Source organism: Brassica oleracea, chromosome C6 (assembly GCF_000695525.1).
Source record: "Brassica oleracea var. oleracea cultivar TO1000 chromosome C6, BOL, whole genome shotgun sequence".
Classification (NCBI taxonomy): domain Eukaryota; kingdom Viridiplantae; phylum Streptophyta; class Magnoliopsida; order Brassicales; family Brassicaceae; genus Brassica; species Brassica oleracea.
The window spans coordinates 33,822,268-33,837,803 of NC_027753.1; the positions used below are offsets into that span (position 1 = coordinate 33,822,268).

General features: G+C 40.3%; 3 protein-coding genes and 1 non-coding gene across 4 annotated transcripts; 2 read left to right on the forward strand and 2 right to left on the reverse strand.

Moving 5' to 3' along the window:
* Positions 1 to 2,332: 2,332 nt before the first annotated feature.
* Positions 2,333 to 7,603, reverse strand: LOC106300980 (DNA-directed RNA polymerase 1, mitochondrial). Its single transcript, XM_013737279.1, has 19 exons — positions 6,679 to 7,603; positions 6,383 to 6,604; positions 6,151 to 6,284; positions 5,978 to 6,044; positions 5,758 to 5,816; positions 5,528 to 5,645; positions 5,280 to 5,393; positions 5,055 to 5,186; positions 4,551 to 4,967; positions 4,227 to 4,277; positions 4,034 to 4,104; positions 3,857 to 3,941; positions 3,574 to 3,726; positions 3,406 to 3,480; positions 3,223 to 3,312; positions 3,059 to 3,106; positions 2,850 to 2,964; positions 2,665 to 2,768; positions 2,333 to 2,560 (listed from the first exon to the last, which is right to left on the reverse strand). Exons 1-19 carry the CDS (start codon positions 7,414 to 7,416, stop codon positions 2,450 to 2,452), a joined length of 2,904 nt encoding a protein of 967 aa, XP_013592733.1. The 5' UTR covers positions 7,417 to 7,603; the 3' UTR covers positions 2,333 to 2,449.
* Positions 7,604 to 7,767: 164 nt separating this feature from the next.
* On the forward strand, positions 7,768 to 7,839 carry TRNAM-CAU. The gene has a single exon. It is a non-coding gene; the product is annotated as a tRNA-Met (tRNA).
* A 754-nt stretch (positions 7,840 to 8,593) lies between these two features.
* LOC106300656 (transcription factor BIM2) lies at positions 8,594 to 10,618 on the forward strand. The gene is made up of 7 exons (XM_013736851.1): positions 8,594 to 8,813; positions 8,888 to 8,972; positions 9,211 to 9,280; positions 9,361 to 9,456; positions 9,626 to 9,978; positions 10,076 to 10,205; positions 10,288 to 10,618. Exons 1-7 carry the CDS (start codon positions 8,702 to 8,704, stop codon positions 10,384 to 10,386), a joined length of 945 nt encoding a protein of 314 aa, XP_013592305.1. The 5' UTR covers positions 8,594 to 8,701; the 3' UTR covers positions 10,387 to 10,618.
* Positions 10,594 to 13,776, reverse strand: LOC106300655 (protease 2). The gene is made up of 9 exons (XM_013736849.1): positions 13,290 to 13,776; positions 13,084 to 13,205; positions 12,445 to 13,019; positions 12,245 to 12,379; positions 12,037 to 12,156; positions 11,519 to 11,907; positions 11,228 to 11,444; positions 10,956 to 11,149; positions 10,594 to 10,871 (listed from the first exon to the last, which is right to left on the reverse strand). The coding sequence occupies exons 1-9, from the start codon at positions 13,670 to 13,672 to the stop codon at positions 10,673 to 10,675; spliced, it is 2,334 nt and encodes a 777-aa protein (XP_013592303.1). The 5' UTR covers positions 13,673 to 13,776; the 3' UTR covers positions 10,594 to 10,672.
* Positions 13,777 to 15,536: the final 1,760 nt, after the last annotated feature.

Here is a 15,536-nt window from a genome sequence, read left to right on the forward strand (position 1 = left end):
TGCCAACCTCAACGTTCAGGAAGCTGGTTCATAAGATAGGGATGCGCCAGTTGAAGGATCTTCAGTGATGCCTTCATCAGGGGGAGTGTCATGCGTTGTACTCTTTTTCCTGTCTACGGTTTCCATTTTTTTCCACCTTGGGTTTTTGGTTTTCCTAGAGAGGTTTTAACGAGGAAACATCGTGCATGATACGAGCCCATATGGTTCTATCATCCAAGGGGGAGTGTTATGAACAATGTGGATTGCTAGTAACCAAATGGCCAAACCGTGGCCCATGGAGAGAGAGAGAGTCGGCGGCCCAAAGGGAGAGAGAGTGGCCGACTTTAGTCTTAGGATGTTTCCATTTATCTCTTCATGTTTATCTTTAAGAAGTTTTCCTTTTTCCTTTAGGATAATGATTTGTACTCTTTCCTTTTATCTATTCCTTGTAACCCCTATATAAGGGAACACTTTGATTGAGTAATATAGAGAGAGAAACACACGATTTTACCTTTGTTCACAACACGTTATCAGCACGATAGCCTCTGAACCCTGAGACCAAAATCGAAACCTAAAAGCCTAAACCGGCGACTCAAAACCTAAAACCTAATCTTGTTCATTCAAGAACTCAGGAGATCCATCTTGAATCCCAAACCTTCTCAGATCACGTTTCAGATCAGAAAGACCGCCATCCAGCTCGCGATCGAACCCGAAGTCCGCGACCGACCCGAGACGATCCGATCCCCGAACAGCTCGCAGCCGAAACGCCTCTAGCCCGCGATTGACCCCATCCGCGACCCGATAGGAGGCAGCAAGCGTCCGTTCTTCTCAGCTCGAAGTCTCATCCATTCTCAGGTGGTCCGGTTCTAAATCCCCTACGAAACAAAGATATAAACATAATCTGAGAACCTAGATCAATTAAGAACCCTAATTCCATCATTATGGAACCTATGTCCTTGAAGAAACCCTAAGATTAAAATCGACAATCTCCTAAACTAGAAATATAAATCGATTCCAATTAGAACCTGATTGTATGTTGATTGATTGAATCTGAAACATGGCAAACCCTAATCAAGGAATCGAAAACCCTAAACCCTAAAAGAAGTTAGTATCCGATTTTAATCTTGATCTTGATTGTTTTGATTTCTGATTTGAATTGAGGTTTAGGATTGTTTGAATTAATCTAACTGAGTACACAAATACTTAAGGCCTTGAAACCTTAAACATAAGTTGATAGAATTTAAAGATTGAAAACCCTAGGAATTATAAGTATGGAAAAGTTGAAATCGTTTTACATGAAACCGAACATGAAATTGCATTCATAACTGATTAAAACAAGATCGGCCAGCATATAGATCACACGAGCTTAGGTTGATTGCATAGGGCCGTGTGGCTCATGATTGATAGCACCATGGTCGATCAGTATTGTTTGAATATCATAAATGCATAAGACGTGTTGTGGCCGAGCTTGCTTATATCCTGCGGCCACGTGATCACATTGTGAATCTAAAATCTTATATGATAATGTGAATCAGATGTCGAAAATAGCAAACAGAGACTATGCAGCCCTTAATCTCTCCGGAGACAATTACTTGCAGTGGGCGCTAGATACAAAGATAAGTCTAAAGTCCAAGGGACTCGGTGATACTATCATCGAGGACAACAATGAGAATGAAAAGAATAGATACAGGGCCATAAGCTTTATGCGCCATCATCTCATTGAAGGTCTTAAGGATCAGTACATGACGATTGAGAATCCATTGGATTTTTGGAATGCTTTAAAGCACAGATATGATCACCAAAAGATGGTGTTGCTTCCAAAGGCAAGGCACGACTGGATGCATCTAAGATTCATGGACTATAAGTCGGCGGATGAGAGGTTTATTCCTTGTAAACTCTATATAAGGAAACACTTTGATTGAGTAAGATAGAGAGAGAAACACACGATTTTACCTTTACCTTTGTTCACAACACTCTTCAGTATTGCTTCATAATTATTGCACTCATATTAGCTTATTCCACAATTTGAATCTGAAACGCATATGAGTGAGTGTAATGTGTATAATATATAAAAGAAAAAACAACGTACAAATAGATCAAAATTGGGAGTCTACTAAGACAATCCTAAATGATTTTCGTCTAGCACAGGTTTTTAGTTATTACAACACTAACTGCGTAAAAGACTCATGCTGAACTGAATCCACTGGTTCGACATGCCCGATCCAACGCCACTCCCTGATGCCAAGATTTGAAACACTCTTTTCTCTTTGTTATTTACAAGTGACCCTAAGCCCACCTCCGAGTTGAGGTTAATCAACAACATTCCTCATTGCTGATTGCAAAGGAGCTTTTCCCTTTGATCAATATGGCTAATTATATTGGCATGAAGAGACAAACCTACTCTGCCCTGAATGTTAGATGGAGCATTGGAGCTTCCATTATGCAAAAAGTAACCTGAATATGCTGCAACTTAATTGAAGAAGTATGGCGACCGTATGACCTCCCTCAGATCAAAGTCGCCTCGTTCTGGCAATGGTGGAAACGTTAGGCCTGGGAATGACTTCTGGAAACTCTCCAACAACTATCAATACACAACAGATAAAACAATTCATCACGAGTTTAGTTATAAAGAAGTGAAGAATTGGTAACTGTATGCAAATATATAATAAGGAGATTCTCTATTACATTTTCTAAGATTGGCTTATCGTAGAGCTCGACAAACTTCTCTCTGAGTATATTGTTCATAAGTTCAACATCACATGCGTGAGTCCAGAATGAGTCATGCACCCCTACAAATTTCCGTATAGTGAGTAAAGAAGATGAAATGAAAAACCTATATCAGTCCATGCATATGGAAGGCTAGAGCTGACCTGCAAAACTCAAACCCGCCTTGTTGCAGGCGACTGCTGTCATCATCATGTGAGACCCATCAAGGGAATGTACAAAATTTGGTGCGAAAGCTGTCATTTGCTTCCTTGCCATGACCTGAACGAAAGAACACAGCATATGTCCGCATAAAGTTGAGACAACACTGCTTAAAACTTGTCAAAATACAAGGTAAGAAAATGAAGGCGGTTACCTTTTCAGTCTCTCGTTGTAGAGTTAACACCTGAAGAGTAGTCTTAACCTGCAAAACATTGATGCCCCTCGACTTCAGTTACATTCAAGAGAGTCACTATTACGTTTTTTTCAGCTGACCATTTGTGTTCTTTAGCTAATCAAAGAAGTTAAAAGAGCAATTACCAAGTGTCTTTCATTCTTCCGATAGGGTTGTACAACTGGAAGCCCAAGAGGAGTCGTCCAACAAACTGCTTTGTTTTGTGAAGCTATTATCTGTCCCACCACAGCAAACATCTCTCATTGTTGTAACCAATTTGTCAAGTGAAAATTCTTTCAAACAAGATCGTCAGGGAAATAAGAACTGACCTTTGCACATTCACCAAACCAACTCATGATGGCTCTGGCAGCTTCAAACATCTCTTCCAGTGCTTTCAAAGTGACCTAGCAACAGAACCAACAGAGGAGTGAGCATTTGGTTACAGAATCCAAAAAATCATTCACAGCTGAATAATGCATAAATTATCATTTTCTTACTCTTGCTGCATAACAAGATGCGTGAAAATTTTGTGAATCGTCCGCAAAGGCACCACGCTCTTTTAACCTCTTCTTGATTTGGTCACGTGCGCCACTATAAGTAACACCATACACTGATGTCATGACAGTCTGTTTCACCAGCTTCCTGTCGACCTAAGGAGTTTCAATAGTAGAGTACTTCTATCAGATAGTATGTTCACACGCAAGTAATAATAAAAAAATTGGTTCTCAGGTAATATATTCGGCAGAAGGTGGTCCAGTTTAAGCAAGAGATGTCAAAAACCTGATCTAGCATGAGCTTGGCATATGTGGCATTGGGAAAGGTTTCAGGATCTTCCTCTGCGTCTTGCCGCATGATGTTGAGAACTCTGATTAAAATTTAAACCAAATAAAATAAGTCTGTCTGATAACAGCGTCACTGTAGCCAGGGGATTAAAGAATAGAGAGATAGAAAAAGTACCTAGCAGCAATATCTGCATAAACATCAGCCGGCTTTTCACCTGTAAATAGGTTGACAGCAGCTGCTCCAATCTATCATCAGAACCAATCAAAACAAATGAATTAGATAACCTTGAAGAGAAATATATTTTCCAACGTGTGAAGGGATGTACAGAAAATTAAAAAACCTAGTTAGTGTAAAACTATTGGCATACCTGATCCCTCCCAAGAGCAGCATAATGTTGTAAACCATTACATGAACCATCCTGGCAGTAACGATTAATACAGAAAGTAAGATTATACATACAAAAAGCGAGATGGTGATAAATTCGAAGCAACAAAGGAATCTGTGTAATTTCAATTTCACTAGAATGTCACTAAAGTTGTTCAGATTCAGGCATGGTTATTGTAAAATGATTGCGCACAGGTTGAAAGGTATATGACACAAGAAAACATTGTGATATAATATGTATAGTGTTTTGAAAAAATCAATAACCACCAACATATTTTTACTTCTGAGGATATAATTTAGCGAGTACCTGGTGGATGGGGATATGAGATACAGCAGCTTCAGGAAAAGGGCTTCTCAAAGCTTCTGAAAGGTTCATGCAAGCAGCCAAACACTGAAACGGATCCTCTGCATTAAGCCACCATCTTTTTCCTTCAAGAGGTCTATCAGAAGAGTCAAATATATCTTCCAAATGACTCTCGGCAAATGCAACCCGATCCTTATAAGCAAACTTATCAACACCACCACCATACAAGTTTGCTATATGTATCTTCAGCCACCGTAATCCTGATTCACCAAGAGGCTTTCCCTCACAAAACTCAAGAATGCCACGGCAGAGATCAGACCCGAGATGATTAAGATATGGATGCATGGGATAGGCTCGGCCACGAAAGTCAACGTTGTGAGGGAAGTAGAAACCTTCCTCGTCCTTCATTTTACGTGCCACCTGCTCAATCAAATGAAAGTACAATGACGTTCTCATAAATCAGAACAGCAAAAAGGAGAGTGCAACAAACAAGGAGTTTTCTCTTACCTCGAGTTTGAGCTCTACATCACACCTTTGAGAATGTCTCTCGCTGTTTTCCTTATTTGCTTCCTTCATTTTCCATTTCCATTGCTTTATTTCTTCCTGGTCTTCACTGTCGGGCTCCTCTGGAATGGGTACCTTTTAGAGTTTAAAAAGAGAGATGTTAAGAGAAGAGTGAGCAAGATCCAGAAGCAGATAAAAAGAGGAAGGCGGGAGAGAGAGAGAGCTCACGTCGTCACAGTCAACCAGACCACCAACGCGACCTCCATTAGCCCAAATTCTGTCCACCAAACTTAACACCTTTTTGTTTATTCTCCATTTCGTGTTTCCAAGAGTATCTAAAGCCTGGTTAAAGCAAAGGGAATCAAATAAACTCATCTGTTAATACAACATCCAACTCGTAATTCTACTTTAAAGCATTTAATATATCGTTAAGCTTAAGTAACATTAACTCATAATGCAGGTTAAGGAACTCAGACCTTGAACACTGGCTCCAGTTGCGCCTTAGGAGTTCGTTTTATTGCAATACGTTGTTGTTTAGCTCCATGTGTTCTCATTATGTATGAAGGCAAGAAAAAGTGTGCCCCTTGATCATACCTGTAAAATACTATCAAGTTACATAGCAATTTTAGGAAGTGAAAAGTAGATCAAGGGGATCTAGCAGAAGTAAACAGTAAAAGTCTTAATTACTGGAGAAAACATCTCATACCCTGTCCAGTTCTGGGGAGGTATTAGCATTGGCAAGTAGGGAATGACCATATGTCTAGCCTGATTAAATAAAGGAAAATAATTAGAAAATCGTAGAAAGATTGTTTCAGGCTCCAAGCCAATATATAGTGGTAAAAGATTGTTCACACCAAACATCATAAAGGTATATTACTGATATCTGATAAAAGAACAGCAATAACATAGTCCACAGTTATGCTTACTGATTTGTCAAGGCCCTTTCGGATCAGAGGATCACATTCGATGCAGCCATATTTCCTGCTTAATTTTCTGAGGAAGAATACAGTACAACGTAGATAAGCAGCAGGAGCAAGGAGAGGGAGAGACATATAAAGATTCATGTGAATGAGCATAAACAGAATCACAAGACTCTTACTTATTCTCTATTGTGACAGTTCTGGAAGATTGCTTAAAAGCAGGCCGGATCTCAGGTGGACCATCATCAAACTGTTCAGCTGGAGGTTGTATATATGCAGTTTCCATCAATAACTGAATCAAACGTGCGCCAACCTACAAGTGCAAGAGCCAAAATTTAAATCACAGGAATTACTGTAAAGCGTTCTCCAATGAACAAATGTGGAAGCTTAGTGTGGAAGTAATAAACAAACCTTCACTTGAGCCTCTTGACCCCATGACTTGAACGAGTCATGTGCCTTCACTATCCCTCTCACTTGCCTCACCTTATGCTTTTTCAACAATGTATTAATTTGTTTCTTCAGCTTCAATGTTTCTTTGGTCTCAACCTCTCCTGAAGCATTTACAGCTTCTGATTCATCATCAACCACATTCTTTTTCTTCTTAGCTTTCTTCATAAAGCTGTTGATCCTAGCCTAATCCAAATAAGAAAACACATACCATTAAACCAATCTACAACACATTATCAGATTAAAAAAAAAACACTCACCTCCTGCTCAATGGCTTCCCCGATCTGAGTAGCAGCATTCACAACCTTAACAACCCCAACACCTTCAGCGTTAGTCATCAACAGCCCCATCATCTTATGCATAGTGATAACCGCCATCATATCCGCCGGCAACTGCTCCATATAAGACGCGTAAGGGATCTTCCCTTTCTTAACCTTAAACCCATCAAGATCCGCCTGAATCGCGTCGCGGAGAGGCTCGAACCACCCGAGAAACAGAGACTTCACGTAAGGGAGATTCGGCGCGAGCTTCTGCTCGCACATGTCCTCTATAATCTCTTGACACTCTTTGGCGGCTTTCTCCCATTCCTCGGTCTCGAGCTTGACTTGCCTCTGCTTCAAAGAGTAGTACTTCTGAGCTCCCATCCCCGCCACGACTTTCATCGGCTGTTTCGCTGCAAGTCTGGCCTTTTTGCGGACCCTCTCGGTTTCTTTCTCCATTGCTGACATCAGTTCGTTGACTTCGTCGGACCCGGATGATGAATCGTCTGAATCGATCGTTTGCGCAGCTGTGGCGAGCCCTCTAAACGCAAAGGGGTGATTATGAAGAACAGAGGTCAATCTTCCCAATTCGTTAACTGGGTTAGTCGCTAATTGGTTTCTAACGCCACCAGAGAGATTAATCGACGAAATGATGCCGCGAAAGTGAGTGGCGGAGCTAGAATCGGAGAAAGGCTTGATCTTTCTCAAAGTGGCTCTCCCGAAAATGTTCCTCCACATTTTCGTCTGATCACAAATGGGTGAGAAGTATATGTGTACAATAGGCTATTTTAGAGCTGGGTTTTCCAGAGAGAGCGATACGAGCATAGAGAAATTGAAGAAGATCGAATTTTGAAACTTGGGTGAAGAGAAGAGAAGATCTGAGAGAGAGCCGTGAAGTACAGCCGCCGAAATAAACCCTTCATAAAACCTTGGGTTGCTTGCTCTCCCTCAGGTTTCTCATGGATCTTTTTTGTTAACCCGACCCGGTTATCGGATCCGTTGCCCCATTTATTTGGGCTTAAAAGCCCATCGTAGCGTAAGTTAGTAATATTAAATTAAATTAGGCTTAGGAGACAATTGAACAAACAGATCAGAGTGGCGCAGCGGAAGCGTGGTGGGCCCATAACCCACAGGTCCCAGGATCGAAACCTGGCTCTGATAATCTAATTTACTTTTTGGATTGAAAAGCCCAATATGATCAAACGCTACCCTCAGTGTTGTCCAGTATCGATCAAACCCATATTAGTTTTGTAGATGTCCAGTCCAGCTCTGCCCTTTAGCATTTACTCTTTTACAACGATAAATTATAAAATATCAGTTGCCTTTTCGCCGTTTTTGTTTATTTCACAACAGTCTCGTGTTTTTTTCATCTATCACAATCCACTAAAAGGATGTTTGTGGTTAGAAAGATAGACATAAGTCGCATAACAGATGTATCGGAATTTATATAATCAATAAAACCATTTTTAACAGCATTAATGTGTTAATTTCATCTATTTGTTACTAATTTTTATAAGGACCAGGTACGTGGAATGTGCTTCAGAGTCGATCCTTGTATTCTTTCATCATCTCACAATTGATTATTATTATTATTAGCATTGTTTTATAGGTTCAAAAATTATTTTCATACTGGAAAAAATGCTTTTAAATTTTTGTCATATGCAGCATTATATATCATATGTTGCCGCTCCAGTAAAAACAAATTAACTGGTCACTCATAAGAGAACAGAACACGTGCATCACGGGACGGCCTTTGTACTGAATCCTGGTTGGTTAAAATCCCGTCTTATCACGTGAAGCCCACGTGTCGCACAATTTACGGTTCATTAACTGGGTTAACCGGTAATCAAACCTCGCTCGTACACGTGTCGAGATTAGGAAACGTGCGGCCAAAAATAGAGGTGAGCTCACGAGTGGTCTGCTGCAGAGAATCAAAGCTGAGCCCCAGAGTCGAAAAAAGCAAATAGGCTCGTCGACGGGAAAGCAAAAGAAGAAAGAGGAAGAACAAACTCCGACGACGAAGATGAGAACCGGAAAAGCAAATCAAGAGGAGGACGATTACGGAGAAGAAGACTTCGGCTCCAAACGCGAAGGCCCTTCTTCCAACCACAGTAACTCCGCCGCAGCGAGCAGAGGTAATTTCTCCGATCCAATTCCATGGGGTTTGCATTTCCTCTGATTCGGTGTGTTTTGAATTTTCTGAAAGCAGATGTAAAGGAGAATGATAAGGCTAGTGCGATACGCTCTAAGCACTCGGTGACGGAGCAGCGGAGGAGAAGCAAAATCAATGAAAGGTTTGTTTGATTCAGCTGTTATAAAAGTCTCAAGCTTTTAGAGAGGTGGAGCTCTGATCTCGTGAGCTCGAGGTTTAGGAGTAAACGCAAGCTTCTTTCTTTGATACTTTGAATACTTAGGACTCAGTAGTGTGTTTGGGAATTTTGCTATAAATCAGTATATGGGACTTAAATGCATTTATCATATTTGCTTTGTCTTCCTTATGAGTGAGTGCTGAATCTATGAATCTCTTGTCAGGTTTCAGATTTTGAGAGAAATCATTCCCAACAGTGAACAGAAAAGAGATACTGCTTCCTTCCTTTTAGAGGTTATATTTTTATGTTATTTTGAAGCCAATATCTTGAGCTTTAGATCTATGTTTTCTTAATACCATGCATGCCATTTTAGGTGATAGATTACGTCCAGTATCTACAAGAGAAAGTGCAAAAGTATGAAGGATCATATCCTGGATGGAGTCAGGAACCAACTAAGTTGACTCCTTGGGTAACATTTTCTCCCTTTTTCCGATGCTTTATACCCTTTTTGCGCATGCCGTTCCTTGATTCTTTTCATTTCCCCGCCATTTCGCGACACACTTTTGCACCTGAAAGTCTTTCTGCTGCCAGTTTTGTACAACTTCTAGCTGAATCTTACGTTATCCTGTTTGGAACAGAGGAATAATCACTGGCGTGTTCAGAGTTTAGCTAATGGATCTGTTCCAGTGATACCATTTCCTGGAAAGTTTGAAGAAAACTCTGTAGCCTTTTCCGGACCTGCAGTTGCGGAAATGCAAAACCCTGTTGAATCTGACCAAGGAAGAACTGCTGTCTACAAACCAATAGACAGTCAACCCGAGTTTGACGACAACAAGGAGTTACCGCCTGTACAACCAATCCACCATCCATTGGTACACGGTGAACAAGCTAACAATGAATGCCCTGCAACAAGTGATGGGGCAGGCCAAAGTAATAATGATCTGGTTGTTGAAGGTGGAACCATTAGCATCTCTACTGCCTACTCGCATGAGTGAGTCAAAACCTGATTCTGTTACCTTTTCACAATAGGTGATGCAATTCATGTGTTGGCTTCTTATTAATGTGTACATTACTTCTGGTATTAACAGGTTATTGAGCTCATTAACACAAGCACTTCAGAACGCAGGCGTTGATCTCTCGCATGCTAAACTTTCTGTGCAGATCGATCTTGGGAAGCGAGCTAATCAAGGACTAACGCATAACGATCCATCCAATAAGGTTCTCGTTTTTCGAAATAGGTCATGTTTAGCATGAGAAGAACTATATATATCATGATCTTGATTCATTTTTGTAAGTGCAGAATCCATTTTCCTCTCATACCGAAGGCGCTACACGATCAAGGAATCCAAGCGTTGAGGGAGAATCTGAACATGCTCATAAGCGGATGAAAACACTGTAACATCTCTCTTAGGCTCCAGTGCTCTGGAATATATAAATGTATTGGCAAATATCTTCTTTTGTGTACGTTTGTTCGGCTTCTAGGGGCATTCTATAATCGTTAAGATATAAATTATGGTTAGTAGAGTCTACGTCTTCATGGTTTTTGAGTTTGTATTATCTTCTGCATATCATTCATCATTGTAACCTATCAAATACAATCTCTTGTGGAATATTAGATTCTGTTTCAAGTTCTTGAATCATATTTCCAGTCTCTAAAACTGACTTTCTACCAACAATCATTTCTGTTATCTATTGTTGTGATAAGCCATGACTTTGATAAGAAAAGCATAATCAAAAGCAGTCTCTTCGCATTGAGCATAGCGACCTCCTTCACCGAAATGGCCACCACTCATATTCGTTTTCAGAATCACAGTTCGTGAGCAATCATGGCACGTACTCTCCCGTATCTTAGCCACCCACTTAGCACCTTCCCATACTCCAACCCTGACTCAACACCAAACACCAATTTAGGTTTTATATAAAAGAAATGGAAGGCATGTGTCTTTAAGGATGTAGTGTGAAGCTTGCCTTGAGTCATGAAACGAAGCTGTGACAAGCATTGAAGGAAAGCAAACATCTCTGCGTATGTTATCATATGGAGAATAGCCAAGGATGGATTGAAACTCGGTTTGGATGTTTGGGTTACCAAACTCTTCATGGTCCAAAAGTGTGAGAGGTAAGTTTGAATCTGACAATGTGTTTAACACGTCTACAAAAGGAACCTGCCACCATTGTTTATACACATTAATATGATGAGCTTTAGCTTATTATGGACTGAATGCATTTCTAATGCATCTAACCTTCAAAATGGCAGCTTGAAATAGACTAGGGTGCATGTTCATGGCAGCAGCTGGAAGGAGAGCTCCTGCGCTGTACCCAATAGCAGCAAGATGATGTCTATGCACATATCCCTTGTCCATTAGATACCTCGCACAGTAGATGAAATCTTGAATTGAGTTTAGTTTCAACGATCCAGTTCCTGATTTGTGCCATGAAAAGTCCCCACCACCTCCTCCCCTGAAGCCAAAAAATGAAACTCTTATTATCATGTCAAGACCATAATATCACATGATATGGTTTTAATAACTGACCTCACATCAGCAAAGGCAATAACCCAACCACGATCAAGCATGCTCAATCGATTTGTGCACCAGCTTTTGTCCAGGGCTTCTCCATAAGCACCGTAACCTATCAACATCCCCGGTGACTCGCTCTTCTTCCATGCTTCTCGGGAATACAGAATTGTCAGCGGGACTTTTACTCCGTCGTGTGAAGAAACTTCTTGCCTTTCACAAACATAAGCATCAGATAGTTCCTCCCATTCAGGCATTCCCTCACTGGTTCTATCATTATTGTCTGTAGAGTGATCTGCTGAGTACCATGGCGTACTAGTATCAAGATCATCTATGACTCTTCCCTCCTGATGGACGACTGAGAATGATCTTCTTGACACGTCATAGTCGATGATAGTGTCAGGAATCTGGAGTTACAACAAAGAAACTATCAGAGTAGAAGGAAGCAGCTCAAATGCAAATAAACTATCTTAATGGCATCAAAGCTACAACAAGTAGAGGAACCCATTTCTTAAAGTAAGTGTATATATATATACCACAGGAGATGAAAGGACCACTCGGTAAACTGAGCTTTGGAAGTCGTGGTTTGAGCCCGGTGCAACACTGCATGAATCAGCTGGAAGAGGAAAGTACCAGGGATTAAGATCCTCCATATGCTGCCAAAAAATAGAGCAGAACGGAACATAAAACCTTAGTAAGAAACAGCTTAAACAGTGTAACGTTAATCACAAATCTTTAAGTCACCTTCGTATTTGCTTTCATGGGCATATCGATGGAACATAGCATAGGTGAGCCATTCTTACTGAAGAAAAGCACTAGATAGTCATTGAACATGTCCATATCTTGTATCACCACATCATCATCTGGACAGAAAACAACCTGACTAGAAAAAATCAGTTGGCTATATCCAAAACAATCTACGAATAATTATAAACAACCAAAACCTGCCATTCCGATGATTCAACTTCCTCCACTAGACACCTACTCAAATAGTACCCTTCACCGGACCACTCACTAGCTGCATCCGTGTGAGCATTGGTAAGAATGTAAAAGAAACCATTGTGATGTTCAAGAAAACACTGCACACCAGGGACTCTCTCACGAGCCCTTCGCAGACCAGCCAATGGCTTTTCCGCATTTACTATATAAACCTCGGACGAAGTCCTCGAGTTCGAATTAATAGTAACAAACTTGCCATCTTTAGTACTCGTGATGTCCACACAGAAACTGGAATCACTTTCAGAGAACACAACAGTATCACCTCCCCCGTCTGATTCAACATTAGTAACAACAACCCTGTGAGGTCTTTGGTGTTCATCTACAACAGTGTAAAACAAGCTGACTCCATCTAGCGCCCACGCCAAGCTGACAACTCCATCAACTTCCAGCCTCGGAACCAAACAACCACTTCTAAGATCCTTAATCTGGAGAAGGAAACGTTCGTTGCCCTTGGGATCAACCGTGTAGGCGAGGTAGTTATGATCAGGTGAGACACGACAAACACCAACGTGAACATAACCTGTAAGTAGAGAGAGAGTAAGTCCAACACTTGAATCAGTAAGTAAGAAACTTTTAACTTATACCAAACTGTTCAGCAATCTGATTCCAATCAAGAACAGAGAGCCAGTTTGTTTCAGCATTCTCCTCCAATCTCCTAGAGAGAAGAGGATACTCTTTTCCTCTTGGTATGTATTGCCTGTACAACCTGCTCAAGTGACGTTAATAGATAAAGTTCGCTCCTTTTTGCCTCAATTCGAGTTATATATAGAGAGAGAGACGAGAGACGAACCATTGTCCCCAGCGTTCTGGGGGAGTGACAATCTCTGCGGGGATGCGAGTTTTCATCTCGGAGATCAGATTACGCCTTAGGGTCTCTGTGTCAGACATGAAAGCTTGAGCGTAGGAGTTCTCGCGGTGGAGGTGGTCGAGGAAAGCTGCGTCGTTTGTGTTCCGCATCCAACGGTAAGGATCTTGTCTCGTGACGCCATGAGTTGTGACCGAGAAAGGGATCTTTTTGGGGACAGGAGGAGGTTCTGTCGGAAGAGAGAGTGACGCTGTTCGTTGGGTAAAACATTGGGTCGAGAAAGAGTGGTAAGAGGAGGAAGTGAGAGAGCAGAGAGAGGGTATGGTAGGCGAATTGAAACGCCGGAGAAGAGATGATACTACTGCCATAAAAAAAACGACTAATCTGCGATAATAGTTTGTGTCTGGCTTTTTTATAAAACGAATTGAATGAGATGTCTCTTGTTATACACTGATGATGAGACATCGTATATTCATATATATTCTAGTCTACTCTTCCACATCCTCTCTTGTTGTAATCTTTTTAGAAGAGAAACAAACAAACGTAACTTACATATTAGCCAATAATCTTGTCGAAGATTGGGAAGCAAACAAGTCAATGACTCTCACCAGGAGCTTCGTCACTGTCTTCTAGATCTCCCAAGAGGAATTATCGACATCCTGCTCAGAGGATGTAGTAGATGTTCTATTCTTTGTCACATTCTTTTCAGCTGTTTCTGTCCCTCCAACTGCTGAAGTCTTCTTAGCTTTTTCTTCTTTACTCTCTGCTTTGTTCCTAAAGTTCTTCCATGTACTTTCCTCTCATTTTCACGATTTGCCAATTTTGAATTGTTACATTTCCGACAAAGACACAACATCTTACCACTTTTTTGGGCGAGCGGTGTGGAATCTACTTAATGCATAATGTCTCTAGCCTCGCAAGGTATTCTTTCGTCACTCTCCCGTTAGCATCTCTATGCATATACATCCACCTCCGCAACTCAAAAATATTCCCGGAGCCCGACATTTTTTTTTTCTTTCACGTTTTTTTTTCTTGTTGGTGTGTTTAAAATGATGTTCAAATGTCCATATTTATAGGAAAGTTTCGAATCTGGAATTGTAATTTTCCTAGGAATTTACGACGAAATTTAGTTAGGTGGTCGAAAAAAAACGTGTTACAATAAGTTGGTGGATTTAAAATTTCCTCGCTAAGTAGACGTAAAATATTTCCTCGTAAAGTACACGCTACAATTACGTCGAGTTTACGAGGAAATCGTATTTCCTCGTAAAAGCCACGTGATATTACATCGATTTTACGACGAAATGATTTCGTCGTTATTTTACGAGGAAATAACGCTGATTTTATATTTTCTCGTAAGTTCCTCGTAAAATTGACGTAAACTTATGAGGATTACTTTTCCTCGTTAAGTTTCCTCGCTAAACTTGTGTTTTCTTGTAGTGTTGTATTCATCTACTTGTCTTCTCTCTCAGTTATGGAAACTATTTTTTTTTTTTGTCTTCCAGTAATAATGCATGTATGTCTATGTAACATATGAAGACGTGTTTGGGGGTGCTGTAGTCGTGGACGACTTGTGCTATTTGAGATAAGTTTTAATGTATTAGATTTTTGATCTAACTCTTTTTGTCGTTTGAATTATGTAATGTTATCTTGTTACACTCGGTGTATGAACGTGTAAACTTTCTGTATCAAACAGAGAGACGTGATTGCTTTCGGAGTCATGATTTGATCGTAACAATATGATTTAATGTAACTCATTTTAGCTAAAAATAAATAAGAATTTGAGAAAAGTACAAAATGAACCACCTATTTACAGAAAGAAGGAGATGAACGCAAGCCAATCTGAATTATATTGTAATTTGATTATGTTTTGGATTTCATAAAAATGGAAAATTGATCCGAGCCGATCTGATCTGGAAAAAAAAAGCCAGTTCTTAGACTCTAACCACTTTCTATGCATTTCTATTGATTACTCTTTATTTTTTTTTCTTGTTCGAATGAGTAAGAAAAAACACAAAACTAACCAAAAAAAAAGGATTTACAGTGTATTTGGAAGACTCAAAACCTAGGAGTGTGGGTACTGGGTAGTAATAAAAGAACTCAAACAAAAGTTATGTTATCATTGTAAAATTCACATAAATGTTGGAGAATGGATACACAGCCAGTTACAATCTAACGCAAGAGGAGGTAATGCGATGATAGATTGTATGATTGGACTTCAGAGATAATAAAAAT